Here is a 23643-nt window from a genome sequence, read left to right as displayed (position 1 = left end):
GGCTCATAATTAATGCACAATGTATATTACAAAGTGCATTATTATGGCCATACAGAAGTGTATAACCCCACTTGCTGCCTCGGGACATCTCCTTTAAATGTATTTTCCACATAAGTTAGGAGCAGAGAGATAGAACATCTTCCTTGGCATCTTCTCACAGAAATTAAAGCTGATCTCACAGGAAGAACTGCCGTATATCAGCAGGGTTTCAGGCATGAGTTTGTCAAAAAAAGCTTTAACTTTCCGTAGTCCATGATATTTGTCAGTCCTTGCTTGTTGACTGCAGCTTACACTACGGATTTAGTAGTTCTTCATACCCAACACAGCCAATTACTCATTTCACCTGCTTGCTTTGGATATCGGTATATAGGATATAGGTAGACCCAATCTTTAAGGGATTTTCCATTATTTTGCATTGACTGCTTATCCTTAGGATAGGCTATTAATGTGCAAAACATAAAGGTCCGCACCAGGGGGACCTCCAGCATCATTGCTTTGGTCCATGGAGAATTCTGTTTAAATAAAAATGTCAGCTCTGTTCCATGTGTGGTGGCAAATGAAGAATCATTGATGCATATGGGGGACATACTGTATGTGTCGATTACCTCCTGAATTATCTGCTATATTATATACCTTCATCAACTAGGGTATAAGTAATCTGTACTTAATTAAAGGTGAAAATGGAAATATTCAATTTTGGTAAAATAACGGAACACGTCGAGCGTGCAAATGTACTAATGCTTCAGGAAGTAGAGCATTTACATATATCTGATCCATGCACATGTGATATGTATGTAGATATCTATGGATGTGGCTGTAGCAGCATTATGCTGGCGCACACTTAGTTGTACACAAGTTGTAAGGCTAAGTTCCCTCTTTAAAGGAGCATATGTGTATTCACGTGTGGATACGGGAAGAACAATGCTTTTTTGCACACGCATCAGAGTGTTTTACTGTAATTTTTGCGCCCACAAGGCATATTCATTTGCGTGTGGCAAACAAAGACACACCGACTTGAAATGGTTAATTAGTCTAATGAGTTCCAGATGTGTTCTTCATCCACTAAAGTGATGCAACATATCATGCATCTTCTAGCGTAATTTGCGCACCCCCCCCCCATTGACTTCTGTGAGGACCTTTAGTGCGCAAATGCACAAGAAAATTGAGCATACACACATGTGAATGAAGCCATTTAAATTCTCTGCGTATTGTGCGCCTAAGTTATGTGTTAAATACGCAAATGTGTGAATCCAGCCTAAAGACGATCACATGCACAAATATAATTGCCACAATAGAGCGTATTTGTGCATATACCAATTATTAGTCTTCGTTGATGTGGCATATTTTTTACTGTGACGAAAAAAAAAAAGCAGACAGGTAGGGCCGGACCTATTTTTCCCACACCTACAGAAACTGAGTGCGAGAAAGATAGGACTTTGTTGCGTTTTGCGTGTGTGTTTTTTGACATGCGCAAAAACCTACACAAACACGTTAGTCTGTTTTAAGAATCACGCCCACAAAAAGTGACAAGCGAAGCCATTGATTTCAATGGGTTTGTTCTCACGAGCACCTTTCTCGTGTGCTATTTCTACGTGCGAGAAAAAATAGGCCTTGCCCTATCTTTCTGCTTTTTTTCCGCGTACAATAGTGTGAAGTTTGAATAAAAAAAAGAAAAAAGACTTTTGGTGGGTATATGCACAAATACGCTCCATAACGATGAGCATATTTGTACATGTGCCCATCTGAAGAAGCCCTGAGTGTGCACATGCCTCTCTGCAGTAGGTACTGGTGTATCCTGTCTCCACCGGAACTTGGGGTGGAGGCAGGGGTTTGCCTTGCTGGAGTTAAAGGGAACGCCAACAGCTGTCAATTGGCTAGCTCATATTCTAGCCATGGTTCTGTCTATTTTGCCGCTGGTCTGCTACTCTCCCGGCTGCTGTAAGTGTCCCTGGTGCTCTCCCTTCTCTCCTCCTGGCTGCAGTGCTGTAACTGTCCCACCTCGCTGATCCTTTGGTCTCACCTCCCGCCCTCCCAACGACACTCCTGTCACATCATATCCACAGGTGGTTTGTTTCTGTGTGCTTTCCCCCGCTCTGTCTCCCAGAGGGCCTCCCTTCATCGCTGCAATATGTCCTATGCTGGCGGCACCTGTCACTGTTTCCACTGGTGCTCTTCCTCTCGCAGCTGCCTTGTCCAGCGCTGTCCATCCTCCACTGTCACTCTCCCCGCCGGCGTCCCATAAGCACTATCATCTGGACTGGTTGCTGAACACTGTTGCAAGCCAGGCGGTCAGTCTCCCCTTTGTCCTCCACAGTCCGCTGGCAGCTGTAAGTATGTTCCTGGCCGGACTGGAATGCAGCCAATCGGCAGCTAGGGGCCTGACGGGGGCGTTCTCTCCGGCTAAGGGCTGTCAAACCCTTAGCTTCCGGTGTCTACAACATACACCAGTACCTCTTCAGTCTTCCTCCTTGACGTGTTGAACCTGGCTGTTGACTTACGATGCGCCATCTGTAGGAATTCAGGTTCTCCAGTGGGATATCTAGCTGGTTTGAGGTTCCCAGACATAAAGGAGTTTAGGAACCTAAACTCTAAAGTATAGCAGCTAGTTGCAGACTTTCTGTAATACAAGTCCCTTTATTTGCTTGTGTTACATACAGAGATATGAATATGTGGGGTGCTGGCTGGAGCTGTTGAAGTGCTTGTCTAAGTAAGCCATTATTTCGGTGGGAAGTCATAAGACCTGTTCTTTTTCAGTTAGCCGAAGCTGATTTACAGCGGCCTTACTCATGCTGCTTTGTAATTCCGAGCGGGCAAGACAACAGTACACTTTTGTAAGCTGCGCGGCCGAAGAATGTAGTCACTTTTTTAATGCTTTCTTGGCAATCCGCCCCATTCTTCCAACCTATAAGACTTATTTATTACCTGCTAAGTTTGCTAACTATTATTGCCGCCTAGCAGACAGACTTAACCATCTGCCGCTTTTCACAAGATAAAGCCATTTCACTTTCTTCACGTGGTAATATTACTTTCTCTGCCTCTGCAATAGTAGTTAAAAACAAATTACTGGCAGTGTCAACTATCAGATTGCCATTTTTCCTGAGTGGCATTAATTTATGAGTTCTTTTTTTTGTCTATGGATTATGGCACATAGAGCGCTGGTTTATACTTCTGTTTAATGAAGGAAGGTCTGGAAATTGCATTACGCGCCATATGCCCTTTTACCCTTGGATTACTGACACAGGAGGTGATTTCACTACCTCATTGGATAAACACCTTTGTGCTGTTCCTCCTCTTCAGTTGTCCGTTTCATCCTACAATTGATTGCTGCATAGAACACTTCCTGCTGCAATTAGTGGAAGTTAATTTGCCATGGATGGCTAATTTTGTATATATTTTCCTAAATGATCTCTTCAGATGAGTTTTCAGTTACAAAAAGACTCAAAAAGTTGTTCAAAGACTTTTCTCTATTTTCTTTGCTATGAGAAATCCTGAAGGCACCATTATGTTACCATTCAACTTATATTTAGTGATGAGCGATTAGTGGAATAATCAGTTTGGGTCGGAATCAGACCGATTTCACCCAAATCATCGAGATTTGGCATGGCCGATTCAAAGTCAATGGGTGTAAATGTAGGATTCACCAATTTGGTCTCCAAAAGGTTCCTAGTGCACCCAAAAAAACAAATTGCATGGGAATATAGTCACACATCTGGGGAATACTATTGGTAAAAATAGTGTACAGTGGTATCGGGGTCACTCGTAGCACAGGGGTGCCCCAAAAACAAAAGAAGGAACACATAGGGTCTCCTAGATCATCAATTAAGTCATGTCAGATAGCAGGTGCGGTGGTTGTTTTAAAAGCAATAAATTTTTTAAAAAGGACAACTTCCTCAGGTGAAACGAACACCCAAGCATGGGCCTGCTCAAAGGAACAGCTTTAGAGTTAGCAAAAATTACACTAAGGAAGGCAGCAGATGTTAAACCCTGCAATACTACACCTTCCCAGACAGATGTTAATATTACACTTTATTATTTTTCAATAGTAGTTGTACAACAATTGCCAAGTATATCATCATACATATTAGAGCTCAATTCAGTTTTGTTTTTATAAAAGAAATGAAATTAAAAGCGATCTGGTGGCACCACTTTGAAATTTTTGAAAATTTGATAGGGTGGATTTTCACCCAGAGTAGTATTCCAGGGTTAAATACAATGACATAAATTTTGCAAAGGACAAATTCTACCAGGCGAACAGAACAACCAAGCACGGACCTTCTCCAAGAAATAGCTGTAGAGCAAGAGCTGTTTTTTGTGCTTTAGAAAATTTTCATTTTGGGGGAATGAGGAGGAGGAAACATGGAGGAAGCAGAAGAAGGAGAGCAGCAGCACCAACAGCAACATGAGGACAGTAGAGGGGGTACGCTTATGATGCAGACTGACTGGTGTGTGCCTACAACTGGAAGGAAGAGGGGTGGAAGTCGAAGCATGCCGTGTCCTCCACCCTATAACTTTTTCTGTGTGCTGCTGATGGCCTCGCCTCCTGCAGATCACAGAGCTGTTCCCTCAGTGGGAGCCGCTTGTTTTTTTCATGTTTCCTTTTTTTTGTTTTAGTTTTTAGTTTAGTTTTATCTAACTTTTGAGCTAACTTTGTAGTTTGCAGGAAAAGACAACTGGCAGCAGCGTGACGTATGCTAATAATTTGTATTGGCCAGACTTTTGACTTTGAACAATATCCGAGATCGCTGAAACACACACACTATGTGTATTTGCTGTTTCCCTGTTTAGGATTTTATATTCACAAAAAACCATTGCCACCTACTATGCCGCAATCCCAGGGTGGTACTATGTGTGAAAACAGAAAGCCAGAGAGTATATAGTGTAGATTCTGGACTGCCTCTGTTTGGCACAGTTTAACATACTTCCCCTCACTCCACAGGTAGCTGGATAACACCTGCAAATAATTAGTATTGATCAGCCTTACAATTTTGAACAACATCTGAGGCTGCTGACACACACACACACGCTATGTGCATTTGCTATATCCCTGTTTGGGATTTTTTTTTTTGGGGGGGGGGGGTTATATTCGCAAAACTCCACCACCACCAAGTAGGATACAATCCCAGGATGGCACAGTATATGAGAACAGAAGGCCAAAGAGTATATATTGTAGATTCTGAATTGTCCATGTTTTGTGCAGGATAACTTACTTCTTCTCATGCCACAGGTAGCTGCATAATGTTTGCAAGCAATGTGTATTGGCCAGACTCGAGACTTTGAACAATGTCTGAGGCCACTGACACACACCATGTGTATTTGCTGTCTTCCTGTTTGGCATTATGCTACAATCCCAGGGCATCATGATATGTGAGAACAGAAGGCTAGAGAGCATATATTGTAGATTTTGAACTGTCTCAGTTATGCACAGCAGAACCTACTTCCCCCCACCGCACAGGTAGCTGTGTAACGCCTGCACGTAATTTGTTTGGTTTGGATTCTCACGACTTTGAACAACGTCCAAGGCCGCTGACACCCACTATGTGTATTGCTGTTTTCCTGTTTGGCATTTTTTTGTTTGTTTTAAATTCATAAAACTCCACCGCCACCTAGTAAACCACAATACCAGGGTGGCACAATATGTGAGAACAGAAAGCCAGAGAGGATATGTTGTAGAATCTAAACTATCCCAGTTTTGCACAGTGTAACTTACCTCACACCCCACAGGTAGCTGCATAAAAGCCTGGTAATAATTTGTATCAGCTGGACTCGTGACTTTGAACAACGTCTGAGGCCACAAATACAGAACTGCAATATTACCCACACCAAAATGTAGTTTGTCTGTCTGCTCTGCTGCTATATACACTGACAGCAGCAGAAATATACGCTCGGCAGACTGTCTCTAAGTACAAAGCATGGTTTGTGTAGGCGTATAACATTCATGCAGCTTCTTTCTCTGGTCCCGCCACTAGAACCCGCTTTATCACCAATGGCTGCTGATTGGCTTCATGCTGGTCTCTGTAGTAGTCATTATGGGAAATTTGATTGTAATTACTGAGATTTTCACGACAAACTATTCATATTTGGGTTGTTCTTAAACTCAAAACAGATAACAAATAGAAATAAGTTAAAGTCAAATGTAAACCTGTGATTGCTTAGATTTTATTTTTGTTTTTACTACAGAGCTCTCGTACTGCTCGATCGGAGGAGGACCGAGACACTTTATGGGATGCTTGGGGATCATGGAGCGAATGCTCAAGGACGTGTGGCGGGGGAGCCTCATACTCTCTACGGAGGTGTCTTAGTAGCAAGTAAGTTACAATGTTTTTTTATATATACAAGATTTATTTTACTTGTATCATATAAAGACAAGTCTTGTTTTGGGATTTCTAAAAAGTTAGCAACTAAATTTTTATGAGGTTGGTCAACTTTGTCATATTCAAAAATATAAGCACTTACAGTTAGGGCCAGAAATATTTGGACAGTGACACAAGTTTTGTTATTTTAGCTGTTTACAAAAACATGTTCAGAAATACAATTTTATATATAATATGGGCTGAAAGTGCACACTCCCAGCTGCAATATGAGAGTTTCCACATCCAAATCGGAGAAAGGGTTTAGGAATCATACCTCTGTAATGCATAGCCTCCTCTTTTTCAAGGGACCAAAAGTAATTGGACAATGGACTCTAAGGGCTGCAATTAACTCAGAAGGCGTCTCCCTCGTTAACCTGTAATCAATTAAGTAGTTAAAAGGTCTGGGGTTGATTCCAGGTGTGTGGGTTTGCATTTGGAAGCTGTTGCTGTGACCAGACAACATGCGGTCAAAGGAACTCTCAATTGAGGTGAAGCAGAACATCCTGAGGCTGAAAAAAAAGAAAAAATCCATCAGAGAGATAGCAGACATGCTTGGAGTAGCAAAATCAACAGTCGGGTACATTCTGAGAAAAAAGGAATTCACTGGTGAGCTTGGGAACTCAAAAAGGCCTGGGCGTCCACGGAAGACGACGGTGGTGGATGATCGCCGCATACTTTCTTTGGTGAAGAAGAACCCGTTCACAACATCAACTGAAGTCCAGAACACTCTCAGGGAAGTAGGTGTATCTGTCTCTAAGTCAACAGTAAAGAGAAGACTCCATGAAAGTAAATACAAAGGGTTCACATCTAGATGCAAACCATTCATCAATTCCAAAAATAGACAGGCCAGAGTTAAATTTGCCGAACAACACCTCAAGAAGCCAGCCCAGTTCTGGAAAAGTATTCTATGGACAGATGAGACAAAGATCAATCTGTACCAGAATCATGGGAAGAAAAAAGTTTGGAGAAGAAAGGGAACGGCACATGATCCAAGGCACACCACATCCTCTGTAAAACATGGTGGAGGCAACGTGATGGCATGGGCATGCATGGCTTTCAATGGCACTGGGTCACTTGTGTTTATTGATGACATAACAGCAGACAAGAGTAGCCGGATGAATTCTGAAGTGTAGCGGGATATACTTTCAGCCCAGATTCAGCCAAATGCTGCAAAGTTGATCGGACGGCGCTTCACAGTACAGATGGACAATGACCCCAAGCATACAGCCAAAGCTACCCAGGAGTTCATAGGTGCAAAAAAGTGGAACATTCTGCAATGGCCAAGTCAATCACCAGATCTTAACCCAATTGAGCATGCATTTCACTTGCTCAAATCCAGACTTCAGACGGAAAGACCCACAAACAAGCAAGACCTGAAGGCTGCGGCTGTAAAGGCCTGGCAAAGCATTAAGAAGGAGGAAACCCAGCGTTTGGTGATGTCCATGGGTTCCAGACTTAAGGCAGTGATTGCCTCCAAAGGATTCGCAACAAAATATTGAACCAAAAAATATTTTGTTTGGGTTATGTTTATTTGTCCAATTACTTTTGAGCTCCTAAAATGTGGAGTGTTTGTAAAGAAATGTGTACAATTCCTACATTTTCTATCAAATATTTTTGCTCAACCCTTTAAATTAAACGTTACAATCTGCACTTGAATTCTGTTGTAGAGGCTTCATTTCAAATCCAATGCGTTGGCATGCAGAGCCCAACTCGCGAAAATTGTGTTACTGTCCAAATATTTCTGGCCCTAACTGTATGTAATATAGTCAGCGCTAATATTATCAGAAAGTATCTGCTGGAAGCTGAGGGCCCAGTGTATGTTACTAGTGAAATAGCCACACAGATTGTCAGTGCCCATGGCATTATAGGTTAATCCTTTCCAATCCAAGTTCCCTGCACACTCCCTAGCTCTCATTTATTTTGGGTGGGAAAGCTCATTGTGGACTCCTTGGAATTACTCAACAGAAACGAATAAAAATGAACCGTCGTGATGATTTTATTAGCAATTTTTTGAAAATCAACCCTTTCGAATCCAGTGTTGGCCCTCGTACCACATTAAGATTTCCATACATAGTTCTGATATTGGACAGGGGCCAACATGTTTCTAACAGTATGCAGGACAGCACTCCGATGTCGGAGGCTGTTCTGCATACATAGTTCTGATATTGGACAGGGGCCAACATGTTTCTAACAGTATGCAGGACAGCACTCCGATGTCGGAGGCTGTTTTGCATATATATGTTCTGATGAAGTGCTGTCCTGTATACTCGTGGGTTAGAAACGGTGTCGTGTCTCCTTAAGGAGAGCGCCCAAAAAGTGTGTGGGGACGACCAGGGGGTGAGTGGATATGGGGGTGGTATAGTTTCTCCCCAAGAGGGACACCTAAAAAGCTAAGTAAGGAGACATAAGGCAATGTTTGGCTTGGTTTAAAAATCTCAATCGTTGTAGACTTTTTTTTATAAGGTCACTTTGAATTGAAGGAATCCTGCCATCCAATAGATGGCGCTGTACAGGTATTTTTTTATCTTTCTGATTTGTCCTGTATACTTTAACATACACATAAGAGTGCTGTCCTGCATACTATTAGAAACGTGTCGTCCCTCATCTGACATCGAAGCTATGCAAGGAAATCTTACTGTCGGACGAGGGCCGACACTGGATTGGAAAGGGTTAAAGGGGTTGTTTAAGAATTTTAGTATCGATTACCTATCCTAAAGATACATCATAAATAGTTTATCAGCATGGGTCCACCAATTAGGATCCCCACCAGTCAGCTGATCTCTGGGCTGCTGCTAGTGCAGATAGCGCTGTCCGTATTGCAGTGGACTAGTTTGGCTCTGCAGGCACAGCTCCTGCACTAACAGCTGGCCCAGGGATCAGCTGATCGGCGAGGATCCTGAGTGGTGGACCCCTCACCAATCAGCTATTGATGAGCTATCCTGAGGATAGGTCATTCATAGTAAAATTCCCGGACAAGCCCTTTTAATGTGGTTGTTTATGTAGGTCCTGGACAGGCAATTAGAGAATGTGTGACCAGTTGTATTATATAATGAAACCAGTACATACTTAACCGGTTCATTTCTATTTCACTTATTGTACTTTTCATTCACTGTTGGATTCCTAGTGTCCAGTTATAAAGTATATTACCCGAGAAAGTAGCAGTATTGCCCTGTCTGCTGATTAATAGTAAATAAGCTTGAAAAGTGACAAGGAGTGGCCAGAACAAGGATTTTACCACCTTTTGTCTCCAGCTTGCTGCTCTTTATGTGAAACCTTAAATTACAGCGTTAGATCGTAGAAAAGTGTTTGGAAGAACCAAACGCCATTGTTGGAGGGTCTTAGCTGTGAAAACCTTGTTTTTCATTGATGCAGTAAATTCACCATAAATCACTTCTGTTGAGTTCCGGATAAGTTTTTCGAACAAGCCATGAAAGTGATTATTACAGTTCATGCCATTCATGCTGGGATGTAAATTGATTGGGCACGGGAATATGTCCCCTATTAAAGCATTCCCAGAATTACACAGGATAGGTGACAAGTGTCTGAGTGATTGGGATACAATTGCTGAGACCCCCACTGGGCAGAAGAGAGGTGGTCTCATGTCTCCTGTTTGAATGGAGCTTTTCTTGAGTATGTGCACTGCCAATCTATTAAAACTGTCCGTTTGGCTACTTTCAGCTATTACGGGGGCTGATTAGCCCCTTTGTAATTCCAATATAAATTACCCCAATTACACACATTGCTGGTGGAAAGTTAGTGGATTCTCTCAGGATTTAGTTATGGAATCCGCATTTAAATAGTGACAGCATCCTGAGAATATGGCATTACACGTCTCAAGAGCAGCGCTCTTTTACGTCACATGCTGGGGCTGGAAGCATAGATTTTCACATATTAATAATGCTTAGTATAATGCAATAATTAATTCAATCATTTACATTGTGATTTCACATGGCTGGACATATTCCCGGAGCCAGGTAGTCAATGTGTCTAGAATATTTACTCCTAAGTGCCGTGTGGGCAATAAAATTTCTACTTTATTTAAAATCCCTGGAGTGCTGCTCATCTATACCCTGTGCTATTAGAATATTTACTCCTGGTGCTTAACTTTTTAGAGGGGCACTAACTTTTCAGATAATTTATGCTCAACTTGTAGCTTATGTTAGCCTCATCATTTCTGTAATATACTTGCATTAAAAATGTTGTTGCTTTACCACTTGGTCACGTTTGAAGTGGCTGCCACTAGGGGTTTCTCAAGTTCTCTGCATTCCACTGCTAGTCATTAGGTACAGAACTGCTGTAATAATAAGGACACAGGGCAATGTGGGGAGGAGCTACCTTAACAGGGACGCTCCTGTGCACTCAGAGGCTACAGGCTGACAGATTTGCAGACACTGCAGCAAAGATTTTCACAATCTCTGCCTCTCCTAGATATGTGTGTGTGTGCTTACACACATTATATTGGGTTTACTCACAATTTGGCTAGAATGCCTGAATTGTCTCGGGAGAGCATATGGGTGGGCATTCAGCTACTGCTTCCATGCTGATTGGACCATTGACTGTGTAATGCAGCAATTAAGCTATGGCAAGGAAGTACAGGACAGTGAACTACTGTCTGAATGCTAGGCTTGCTACACATTCCCTACATGAAAATGGATTGCAAACAGCAGGGCAATAGAAAAATGGGGAAGACCACCTGAAAATCAGAACTTGCAGACATGAAACAGGGTGCAAACAGCAGCAAATGAGAATGTAAGGAGAACCTGGTGTATTTTAGAAAACTTGTTGAAAACTCAAAATGCTTTAAGCTGCTTTATTTTTATGCATTAATCTTAAAATGACTTTGCCCTTGGAATGGTTTACTTGGCTCCTAAATTCTCCAATATTTTTCCCAACTCATGTAAAGTGTAAAATTGTGTCTAAACGCCAGCCTATACTTTTTAAGGGTTTGTCCAGCCTTCCTATCTTCTAACAGATATCAAGAAATGCATGAGTGATATCAGTGTGCCCCACCATTATGACCATGCACTGAGCTGACACAAATGGATGTATGGCACGAAGACAGTGGGAGTATGGCAATACTCCCGCAACGTTTTAACTGTGTTGTGGGATTTTTTCTGGGGTGACGTCATAGGTGCCAAAAACAGCACTGTGACGGAACCCCCCAATGAATGGGAGAAAAAAAATCACATCGCACTCGTATGTGAATAGAGTCCGCCAGCGCTGTTCGGTTCCATCCAGAGATGGATCCGTTCAGCCACAGGGATTCCCCTTTCCTGCTAGCTGAACAGAGAAGGAATCCCCAATGCAGATGTAAAAGCACCATAACTTTTCCACACCCCAAGTGTTCATCAGTGACTTCTTCAGGGTATCAGGAAAAATTTGAGCAACTTTTCTGCAGTAATGTCTCATCACATAACCTTCATCTTCAGAGTATACTCAGTGTACTCAGTGACGCAAGTGCCTCTGGTGACATTTTACCCCAGCATTATAGTATAAGTGAAACATTGTATCCTTCAACTTAAAAAGTCACATCCAGTTCTTTGACTTGCAAAGTGTAAAAATCAACTTGATAACTTTTTTTTTTTTTTTACAATTGAAACCCCTATTCATCTTGACACCAATTCACAGGAGATGTCACTTGCACAAATGTGATAAATGAACCCGTTTCTGTCTATTTTAAAAACCATTGTACGCTTGAATAAAAAAGGTCCAGAGGTCATGTGTTAATCTATGGGTGGGTTCATCAGATCGTGGTCACATGTGACAACACAAAAGCCAACTTAATCCCAACATGGTAATTACACAGGATGCTTAGACCTCGGCACAAAGATTCCTTCAGAGAATTAAAAGGTTCAAGTACATCCATTTATAAGGTTATGTTAATTAGAGTTCAAGTACTTTGAAGCATGACAGTCCGCCGTCTACAGAGGTCACCATCCAGGCTGGCAGGCTTCAGGAACTGATGGCTGGGTCTGAAACAGGAAAAAATATAGAATATTAAGGAGAATTTCACAAATGCTATTTGGGCCAGATGTCTCTTGACAAAGCAAAAAAAAACAAAAATGCATATGTTTTAAAGTTGCTCTACAACATAGAATAACATTATAGCCACAGTCATATTCCTATAATCTGACATCATTGTGACCCAATGGGTTCTGCAGACTGAAATATTCTTAATTTTTAGGCAGACAGGCAAAATGAAGTTTCAGGTACTTTATATGTCTAATTAGAATTTCCGTATTACCAGATAATGGATTAAAGGAATTTCACTGTGTAATAACATTACAAGTGCAGTAATGAAGTCTGATCATGACTGCCAACTTGCAAACCCATTGTCAATTAAGGCCTGTCTGACACAAGCGTATGGTAATTGCGTATTATGCGCATAGGTTTTGGCACATGATACGCTGTACCAATATCACATAGACGGCCATGTTGCCGCTCGCATGAATTGCGTATATTACGCGCACAAGAAAAATCATAGCATGTATTACGGAGGATCCCAGTGTGCTCTCCTAAACTTTAGCAGTCCGTACTAATTCAAATATCTCTCGGTGACAAGCGTAGTCCGAGAACCACTGCTGGGCGGAACCTTTCCCTCACTTCTCACGGTAGCTCGCCTCTTTGGTGCACATTGATTCTCACTACATCTGTGTCTTAACCCTTTCCAATCCACTGTCTGACGTCTTCCTACACTCTGATTGAAGCTTGTACAGCTCCAATGTCAGAAGACATCCGACAGGATATTCTTACCGTCTATTGCCAGCCACTGCGCTGTCGGAGCCTCTCTGGCACACACACACTGGCTTTAGCCAGCAGATGGCACTGTTGTATAACAGCAAAAAGAGAGAGCCTTTTAGGAAAACCTGCATCCAAAATTGGATTGGAAAGGGTTAAGGCCTGTGTCATACCAGTGTATGTGCATTTGTGGCATGTTTTGGGCATCAGGTGTTGCATACTTGCGTGTGCACCAGCACTTTTTATTGTACTTTTGCGCGCAAAAAATCATGCATTGAAATTGAAAGGACCAATTAGTTTAACGATTTCAAGATTTGTTCTTGTCCTGCACAAATGTGCAGGAAAATAGAGCACGCTGCGGGTTTGTTTGTGCAACCAAAATGCACGCTTGTAAATGAACACCTTGAACTCAATGACTTCTTTGTTCTGCATTTGGCGCACAAAGTTTTAGTGTGAAAATATACGTGCAAATACATCGGTGTGACACAGGCCGAAAGGAACAGTGTAGAATTAGAATAAGACATAAACATGATACAATATATTGCAACTCAAGCACAACACTGGAGGAACTGAAGTAGAGCGAGCTGCCCCGCTATGTATGTAATAAAACAGGGCTGAACAAGCACCGATTGACTTACAGAAACGCCATTTGGCGCTCGTTCCTGGAAGAAAATCCACCAATGTAAAAGGAGCTTTAAACTGCAACGAGCCACTCCCTTTCTGGAGGACTCATGTGAGCAATGATTATATGGTGGTCCGTTCATTAAAATGCGTGCTGTGGAATACCACATTAAAGCCCATTTACACGTAACGATTATCGCTCAAAATTCGTTCAAATGACCGAAAATGAGCGATAATCATTATGTGTAAACTCTGCCATCGTGCACTTTTCATCTGAACGATGATTTTAAGGTGAACTTAAAATCCATCTCAACAGACCGCATGCTGTGTTCTCAGGGGGAGTCGGGAGATTACGTTGTATTCTGCCGGCAGAACTGACTAGAACAATGTAGCTGTTTACACAGCTGGGTATGTAATTAGTCACATGCTTGGCTCTGCAAACAGCTTCTGGAGACCCTTTTACATGCAAATGAAGATGATAAAGTGTTAATACACCTTAGTGTCCATTAACACTTTATGCAAAATGATCGTTAAAACTTTCAATCTTTCAATCGTTTGAAAGATTATCTTTGCATGTAAATGGGCCTTTACTCTTGCAGTGGCTAACAACATTCAATAACAACTAGCAATTTTAGTTGCTGGCCCCATGTCAGTAGTCTGATCACAATGGCTCCAGATTGGGCAACACTTACGTTTTAGTCTTACCTCTGTTCTCTAGTCAGTTACCTAAATGTCAGTATCTATTTCACCCTCCCCTATGTGCTTTGATGAAAATAGATCAAAATTGACATTAAAATAGTTGACTTCCAGTTTAAATCTGATTGCTTGGGGTTAGCGCTATCGTCATGAAGCCATGTCCGGTGCGATTTACAAGGTTTTGGTCTTTCGGTACTGGAGCTGATTTCGTAGAGATAATCCTCGTTTAATTATCCACTTGCGTGTGTAGACACATTCATTCTATATAATGTGATATGACATAAGGAAGAATTTGCTGCATACTACTGGAATACTTAATGTTTAAGATCTAGATGGTATGAAGCAAGGACAAACAATACATATACTTCCATTTCTTTCCAGCACCCTAATTAGAATCAAGTTTCTGGAGCTGTCAGATATTGTTTTCTTTGGAAATCTCGATCTGTTCACATTCAAACTTGCTAAGCATTTGTGGTTAGGAAAACAGGGTGAGGATAAAGACTCTGTCGGACGTATACGTTGGGAGCCTTATGTGGCCTCATGACTGCACTACCTTATGACTATCATTTTTATTGGTCAACCTCCAAGACCTTTTAACCATTTCCTTCATGTTGAGTTACAACATTCGAATAGTATAACCTTTTAACCGAACCATACTTCTAACTGATATTTTTTTACACGTACATTTTCGTAGCGAAGTTTATTAAAGAGATTACTTCATATCGAATATCATTTAACCTAAAGGAAAAGTCTGTTCATATAAAAAGCTGCTCTTCAATGATATATACAGTGAAAGGTCTTTGACCACCCAATACTGCAGAGAGGTGGTCTTCTTTTACAGAGAGAACTGTCAATAAGTAAATTATCTAGAGTAAATATATAGTGAATATATAGTATATAATGTCACAAAAAATGCTTTATTGAAAAAGTTGCGCAACTATATACAATTAAAGACATTTTGAAAAAGTGTCAAAAAGACACCCAATAACTAGAGGTGAGCGAGCATACTCGCTAAGGGCAATTACTCGATCGAGCATTGCCCTTAGCGAGTACCTGCCCGCTCGGGAGCAAAGATTCGGCTGCTGGCGGCGGGCGGGGAGCGGCGGGGGAGAGCGAGGAGGAACGGAGGGGAGATCTCTCTCTCTCCTTCTCTTCCCCCACCGCTCCCCCCTGCTCATGGCCACAACTCACCTGTCACCCGCGCTGGCAGCCGAACCTTTTCTTCCGAGCGGGGAGATACTCGCTAAGGACGATGCTCGATCGAGCAATTGTCATTAGCGAGTGTGCTCGCTCATCTCTACCAATAACCAAAGAAGATCACTAACATGATTAAACTAGACCCATAACTAACCCCCCATATATAGAATAACCACGCAAGAAATTATAAAAGGGCACAGGTGCCAGTGGAAAATAGCGTTCACAATATAGGAGCAAGACCAGGCTATCAGCCACAGAAATCACTAATGAAAGATCCACATTCATGATAATGAAAGGATAACACTTTCCCCATGGGCAGAGACCAAAGTATAGCATAATAATAACTGAGGCTCTACTTAAAGCACCATAGTAAGTCAAGCATAGAAGGAGGTTGGTGGATGCCTACATGAGTGGCTTCCTCAGGGGCGACTTGGGTCTACTTTTAATCTGTATATGGGGAGTGAGTTATGTGTCCACTTCGGTTATGTTAGCTCACTGAAAAAGTTAATAAATGTTCAAAGAGCAAAAAAAAATTAAAACATAACTTTTATTAATTAATTAAAATTCTACAATATCTATATCCACGGCAATCAGATAGGTGCTGGAGATGCCTTGTAGAGGAGGGTACATTCCTTCACATATGGTGGTCATGCCCCTTGATCCAAAGACTTTGGACAGATGTAAACAAACTTTACAACGCGTTGACGCATGCTGGGATCACCTTCTCCCCTGAATTGACCCTTCTGTCGATTTTCCTGGGTTCCATCTCAGGTGTGAAAAAAGGCTTAATAAGATTCTTCATTCAGGCCCTAAGACAGGTAATCCCAAGATTTTGGAAATCAATAACACCCCCATCCAAAGTACGTTGGTTGGAAGCCATGGACACGCTGAGACAATTAGAAGAAACCATAGCTACAGATGACAACAGATTTCGAAAGTACTATGCAACATGGGTGACATGGCTAACACTATGTTCATCTAGTCGACTTGGAGACTGGCTCCTTAGAGGGGAAATTCACCCTTAAAATCAGTAAGAAACTAGCAAAAGATGATATAATTAGGGGAGTGCGGCTCGGCCTGCTGAACACAGAGGAGCTTTTCTTTTCTCTTTCACCTTTTCTCACTTTTATCTTTAATTCTTGCCTCCGGAGGGCATCCCCATAAATTATTTTGTTGATGCTGGATATAGCTTTATAAACGGAAATCTCGATACTTATATCGTGAAAGTTATATGAACAAGATTTTTTCTGATGTGACCATGTGTAAGATACACGTATGTCAAAGCTGTTCTTATTGAATGATTGTACGACCAAATAAAATACATTTGAACCATAAAATTCTACGATATCAAAGCTCAGTGTCATTTTGTGTATTGCCATTCAGCTGCAAAAACACTGTTGTATCAATAGTGGTATATAATGTATCTGATTTCATTCATTGGCTCTGGTAGATGGTTATACCATAAAAATACATATGGACCCAACCATCAGCGGGGCCTCAATTACTGCTAATTATCTGCTATTAAGTGGAGTAGTTTGAAGCAACTTGGTTCGAGGTTCTTGCATTTTGTTGAGTAAAACAAACAAATCTGAATACGCTCTAGTTACTTGTCTTGGTTACATTTCTATACTGTCGCTCCATAATGTCAATGATTAACTTCCCGTTGTGTTTTTCACCCCACAATGGGTTTTTTTATATGTTGATAATGTGAGCATTCTATCCAACGCGTTTCTACTAAAGTCTAGTTTCCTCGGGGGTCCATTAATTAGTTTTCACAATAAATGTATCTTTAGTGTAAAATAGCAATATACTATTACAATATACGATAACTTTATTTACTGAGAACACCTCCCAAGTCAACACTTTTATACTATATATATTTTGCTACATCGTTTCATGCTGTAAACCGCCCCTGTAGTCAGTTTCAACTATATGGCTAACCAAAAAACATTGTAACTTCGTTGAGGAGTTAGTTGGTAACAAGGTCCACCTTAGTGTTTTTTGCTTTGGACCGCTGTGATTTAAGCATATGCAATCATACGGTAAACCTAGAGCGCTATAGTATGGAATTAGCCTATTACGGCATTAAGTTTTTAAAATCCTAAAGTGGTCAGGACGCTAAATAATGATTTTTCCATTGTGTGTGCTATCTAACTAAGCCTATTGTGGCATCTATCAAGAATATAGCCTATATTCCTCTGTCAGCCTTGGTATCCTGACTAGATGCCAAGTCCTTTGCGACATCAGTTGGACACCCAGCCAGTAAAGAAACACTCTGTCATCAGCGAGAACCAATCACATGTCTAACGTGTCACTGGCCACATGCATTGTATGTCTGGACGAATGCTCCGCCCTACTATTGCTGGGTAAACCGGGATGCTATTGCGTTCTCCTAAAGCAACTTCTTCTGCAGTCACAAATTTTCATTCCATTCATAATCTAGATGTGATGTATCTCTATACTTGTAAATCCAATCCACCTAGTGCTCATGGGTCACTGTCAAGCATCAAGGTCGTCAATAGGTGTTGGGATCTACCTCTCGGGATCTTCACCAATAAGCTGATTCCTGGTGCTGCTGTCACTGCAGCCCAAGTTGGTATTGCAGACACAGCTTCCATTGAATTCAATGCAATACCGACTCGGGTCACGGCAATAGCATACTGCTTAGTGACAGTGGCACCAGGAATCAACAGATCGTCAGGGATCTCAAGAGCAGACTTACACCAATCATCTATTGATGGTCATCACGAGGACAGGTCATCAATCAAAAAAATATTAGTGATTATTAGGAAATGATATAGTACCAGTGATTCTGGGGGCACAATGCACCACACAGCTCTGCTACATGCATGTCACACACACACAGCACTGCTACATGTACATCACATATAGCTCTGCTACATACATTCTTCATACAACAGGGATTAAAAGCAGCACAGCAAAGTCCTGCACACACTGATCACCCCCTGGTCATGTGACCCCGGACTCCTCCCACATAGGTGACTGATCACATGATGGTGACATCATCACAAGTCCTGTAAGTACATAGCTGCTGTAGGTGTTCGTTAGTATTCCACCCCCTACAAACCGTTGCTATGGAATACTGATGAACACCTAGCCCGGCAGCAGCTGTGTTTACAGGACCTGTGATGACGTCACCGTCATGTGATCGGGGGGGACATGCAACTCACTCTGGATAAATGACCTTTGGTGACATCACCATCATGTGATCAGGGGTGGAGCATGTAACTCAATTACGCACGCACGGACGGACAGGTGGTCGTTAGTATTTTGACGAAAAAGTCCTGGACACCCCCTTTTCAATCAGTTATCAATCAGTCCCTTTTACTAAATAATTGCCTTTTTAAATAAAATGTAGTTAAACTGTAACTTTAATTTTTTATTGCTTATAAGGGAACACTCCTCACCCTGTGTGAATGCTAACTAGGTGAGAATTACTGATTTTCACACTACTGAATCAATTTACTCTCTCTACTAGTTGACTCCAAAAATGTTGACTATATTCTAAAGCAGAACATAAAATGAATTCTGCCTCTACTGATAACGATAAAAACGATTCATTTTGGGCAGCCGCATAGTAATATATTTTACTGGTTTTAGCATAAACTGTTTTACTGTCCATCAATTAGTTCCTTCCTCCTCAGCTCTGCGGTATGAGAAGATTAGGCTGGATGCATATAAGGTGAAAGCCATAAAGCAGGCAGACATATAAAACAACCTAGGTCTCCTTTTTTATACAGTACTTTCTTGCAGTCTCAGGTCGGAAACATAACCCGTATGGTAGCTGACACTAACAGAATGATGTAATAATGTAATTACGGTGTCTCCTTAAGTCCAGTACATTTTATGACCTGGAAGTCAAACAGTCTGCCATAATTCTGTTCCGATCTACAGCAACGTACTGCATAGCCGAAAAATGATTTAGCAAGCCCAACAAAACGTAGGAAGGAAACCTGCAGTACTTGGATTTCTATATTTTATGGATTGAAGCAGGAACTTCTAACTTTTATAGGGGGGCGGAGGCTACAAAGCCGAGAGGTTATTCAGTGCTTGGAACGCACAAGGAAGAAAAAAAAAGGCAAAATGGCACAAGTATGCTAATAAAGATGTGGATTTAACCAAATGGGAAATCCCTGTATACAGATGTTTTAGTGTGCGAGCGCAAAAGGTCAAAATCCATGAACGTCTTTGTTTCCTATAGGAAATCCTGCATTAACTCCAGGACAGGGTGAAGCTCAGGGCGTGTATGGTTGAAGAGTGTAAAAAGTGAATGTCATCCTGCCAAATCATATCTTAAAATACTTAAAAAGATTTTTGTATGCGGAGGAGGGTTTGTTCTGGCGACGGGAACAGAAAGAGGTCTGAAACAAATATTAGCAGTTATCTAAGGGGTAATTCATCTGCAGCTGTTTGTACATTATTGGGAGCAGAAACACTGAGCTTACTTTAATAGTAACCAGTTCACTGCAAATGGGTCTGAGTAGCTGGATGATCCTATTATTCGTATGGCAGATGGTGGCCCCTGAAGCCTCCTTGCTGTATCACCTTGTCTGACGGCTTATTAGATTTTATTCCCTCTACTTTTAGCGAAAGATACATTTCCGGTCCAAGGGAAATAGTTTGGAATTGATCTTTGACTTTTGGGCTGTTCTGCAGTTACAGTGGAAACGGTGTAGGAAGCCGCTTATGTAAAGCAGTCTTTACAGCTACCCTGTTTCCCTGAAAATAAGACATACCCTGAAAATAAGACCTAGCATGATTTTCTAGAATTTTTGAGGATGCAAAATTATTTTTCAGGCTTTTTGAGGATGCTTGAAATATAAGCCCTACTCCAAATTTAAGCCCTGCTAACAGTTTAATTAAACAAAGTCAATTTAAATAGTGTCCAGGCAGCTATACATGTAAAAAAGTTAAACCTTTTTGAGCAAAAATTAATATAAGACACAGTTTTATTTTCAGGAAAACACGGTAGTTGTGATGTGCAGTACACAATAATCTCCCGCAGGAGGAAGCCGCTGGTCGCACATGTTCAGCAGCGGCACCATGGCTCACAACGGCGTAGACACATAGCCGAGCGGCTATTTCTGCCTGCCCCATTGAAATGGGAGCCTGCATCTTCAATAGGGGCGACTCTGGACCCCTACTCGAGTGAGTAGTGCATTATGCGAGTACCTGCCTGCTCATCTCAAAAGATTCGGGTGCCGGCGGGCGGGGGGCGGGGAGGAGCTGGGGAGAGCGGGGAGGAACGGGGGGGGGGGAGATCTCTTTCTCACTCTCTTTCCCCCCCCCCCCCCCACTCCCTCCTGCTCACTCCCATAACTCGCCACTCTCCCCCTCCAGCACACAAATCTTTTGAGGCGAGCGGGCAGGTACTCGCATAAGGCACTACTCGCTCGAGTAGTTTGCCTTAGCGAGTACGCTCGCTCATCTCTAGTGAAAACGTGAACAAATAACCTATAACTGGAATACCCCTTTAAGTAGTTAGGCAAAGAGATGGGCTCCCTCTATCATGCCTCCCCCACACACTCAGGGGTGTCGAGAGGTTGTCACGGCAGCTGGGGGCCCAGCAAAGTCTACCATCTTAGTGCTATTCCTATTACAACCTGCCAGGGAAAGTATGTAATAAGATAACATTGAAGGCACAATACACTGCAATACTAAAATATTGCAGTGTGTTATGCAATCGATTTTAATAGTAAAGTTCCCTAGTGGAAGTAAAAAAAAATAAAAGAATTCAGTAACATTTTGAAAAATAAAAAGAGAAGAAAAAACAAATATTAAGAGTTAGAAAGAAAAGCCTTTCCCTTTTTGGGGGGTAAAAAAAGCAACACAAATATACAGAATTGGTATCACCAAGTCTGTAAATGTCCAACCTATTAAAATATCACATTATTTATCCTGCATGGTGAACGTTGTAAAAAAAAATGCGTGGCGACGGAATTGCTGTTTTTTAAGTCACCTCACATTCCCCCAAAAATGTAATAAAAAGTCACATATATCCCTTAAAAAAGTGCAAATGAAAATTACAGTGCACGCTGCAAAAAACAAGCCCTCACACAGCTCCATTAACGGAAAAAAGTTACAAGTGTTTAAATATGGTGATACGCAGCAAATTAAAGAGAGATTATTTTGTAAAAGCAGGAAAATATAACCAAATCTGAATAAATTTGGAATGGCCATAATTGTACAGAGCAAAGTTAGTATGTCAATTTTATTGCATAGTGAATGTAGTTTAAAGGCAACCCCCCAAAAAACAATGGCAGATTTATGTTTTTTTTATTTTAATATTTAATTTTTTTATTTTTAATATGTTACAATAAAAAATATGTGTCTTGTAATAAGCAAGCCGCCATATGCCTATGTCGATGCAACATTTAAATAGTTATGGCTCTTAGAAGACAAGGATGAAATAACCCTTACTTGTGTTGGGAAAGGGTTAAAGGGGTTGTAACGGGGTTGTTCCATTGAAATGAATGGAGCACTTACCTGGCATGTTCAGCCAGCGGTCTATTCAGAGTGACGTCACTGCTGGGGTAAAAGCGACCCCTACGGTGACAGGGCAGCGGAACAGGGGAGTCCATGTCCCCAGATCGTTGTGGGTCTCAGTGGTGACACCCCAACCAATCAGCAAGTTTGTCCCCTGTGGATAGGGAATAACTTAACATTTTGATGCAAGCCCTTAAAGCAAGACGCAATCTTCTTTATTGATTGAATTTGATTACAATAATCAGAAACATGGTGCAAAACCCCTGCGTCTTGCTAGAAACTTTCCAGTAATGGTCCATTTACATGCAAAGATGATCGCTCAAAATTCATCAGAAACTGACAGTTTTGAGGGATCATTTTGCATGAGGTATTAATAGGCTAATTGGCCCATTAGTAGCTAACTTGCTTCATTTGCATGTATTTAGAGAACAGCAGGTGGTCTGTTCTCTAAATACATCACTTTTGGCAGCAGGATGCATACAATGCTATCAGCTCTGCCCGCGGAGAACACAGCATGCCATTCCTCTTATCAGGGACGATGGCTTTTATGCTCAGCTGAACTCAGTGATGGACAAAGTGCACGGTAAGTGCATGATGGGCACACATTTACACGCAAAGGCTATCGCTCAAAAGCCATCATTTGGCCAAATTTTGAGCGATAATCATTGCATGTAAATCAGCATTTATTGTAGAGCACAATATGTAGCATTCACTGCTTATCTTGTTAACTCACTTGTTAACAGCCATATTAAACACTCAAGAGTGCAGTTATTTGTAAAGTGTCTAGAATCTAGAAATAAGCCATGGCTGTGGTTCTGTGATCACAGATATTGTGGATGTATGCCATTCAGGCTCAGACTGCCCCACAGGGGAACAAGTGAATCCCCCGGTGGGCCTTAAACCAAGGTATCCCCCCTTCCCAATCCACGCACACAGGACTGGCCCACGGGTGAATAAATGAATCCCCGGGTGGGCCCTAAACCAAGGATGATCCCCATCTGCACGCAGGACTGGCCCACAGGGGAACAAGTGAATTCCCAGCTGCACCCTGAGCCAACTTATGCCCCCATCCCCATCTTCACACAGGACCAGCCCACAGGTGAACAAGTGAATTCCCCAGTGTGCCCTAAACCAAGGTATGCCCTGTCCCCATCCATGCACACAGGACTGGCCCCACAGGTGAACAAGTGAATTCCGCAGTGCACCCTTAGCCAAGGGTCCCCATCCACGCACACATGACTGGCCCACAGGTGAACAAGTGAATTCCCCGGTGCGCCCTGAGCCAAGATAGGGCCCCATCCCCATCTTCACACAGGACCGGCCCACAGGTGAACAAGTGAATTCCCCAGTGTGCCCTAAACCAAGGTATGCCCCGTCCCCATCCATGCACACAGGACTGGCCCCACAGGTGAACAAGTGAATTCCCCAGTGCACTCTTAGCCAAGGTATGCCCCGTCCCCATCCACGCACACAGGACTGGCCCACAGGTGAACAAGTGAATTCCTCAGTGCACCCTGAGCCAAGGTAGGCCCCC

At 42.0% G+C, this 23643-nt stretch overlaps 1 protein-coding gene across 3 annotated transcripts in view; it reads left to right on the top strand.

The window, feature by feature from the left end:
* Positions 1–23643, top strand: part of ADAMTSL1 (ADAMTS like 1) — a 669103-nt gene that overhangs the window by 447294 nt on the left and 198166 nt on the right. For all 3 annotated transcript variants that reach the window (XM_066604352.1, XM_066604351.1, XM_066604354.1), the window contains one exon: positions 6178–6305. In XM_066604352.1, the coding sequence (XP_066460449.1) occupies positions 6178–6305 (128 nt within the window). The remainder of the gene's footprint in view (positions 1–6177; positions 6306–23643) is intronic.

Source organism: Eleutherodactylus coqui, chromosome 5 (genome assembly GCF_035609145.1).
Source record: "Eleutherodactylus coqui strain aEleCoq1 chromosome 5, aEleCoq1.hap1, whole genome shotgun sequence".
Classification (NCBI taxonomy): domain Eukaryota; kingdom Metazoa; phylum Chordata; class Amphibia; order Anura; family Eleutherodactylidae; genus Eleutherodactylus; species Eleutherodactylus coqui.
Note: the sequence above shows the minus strand (reverse complement) of the source record. Positions and strands in the feature narration are given on the sequence as shown.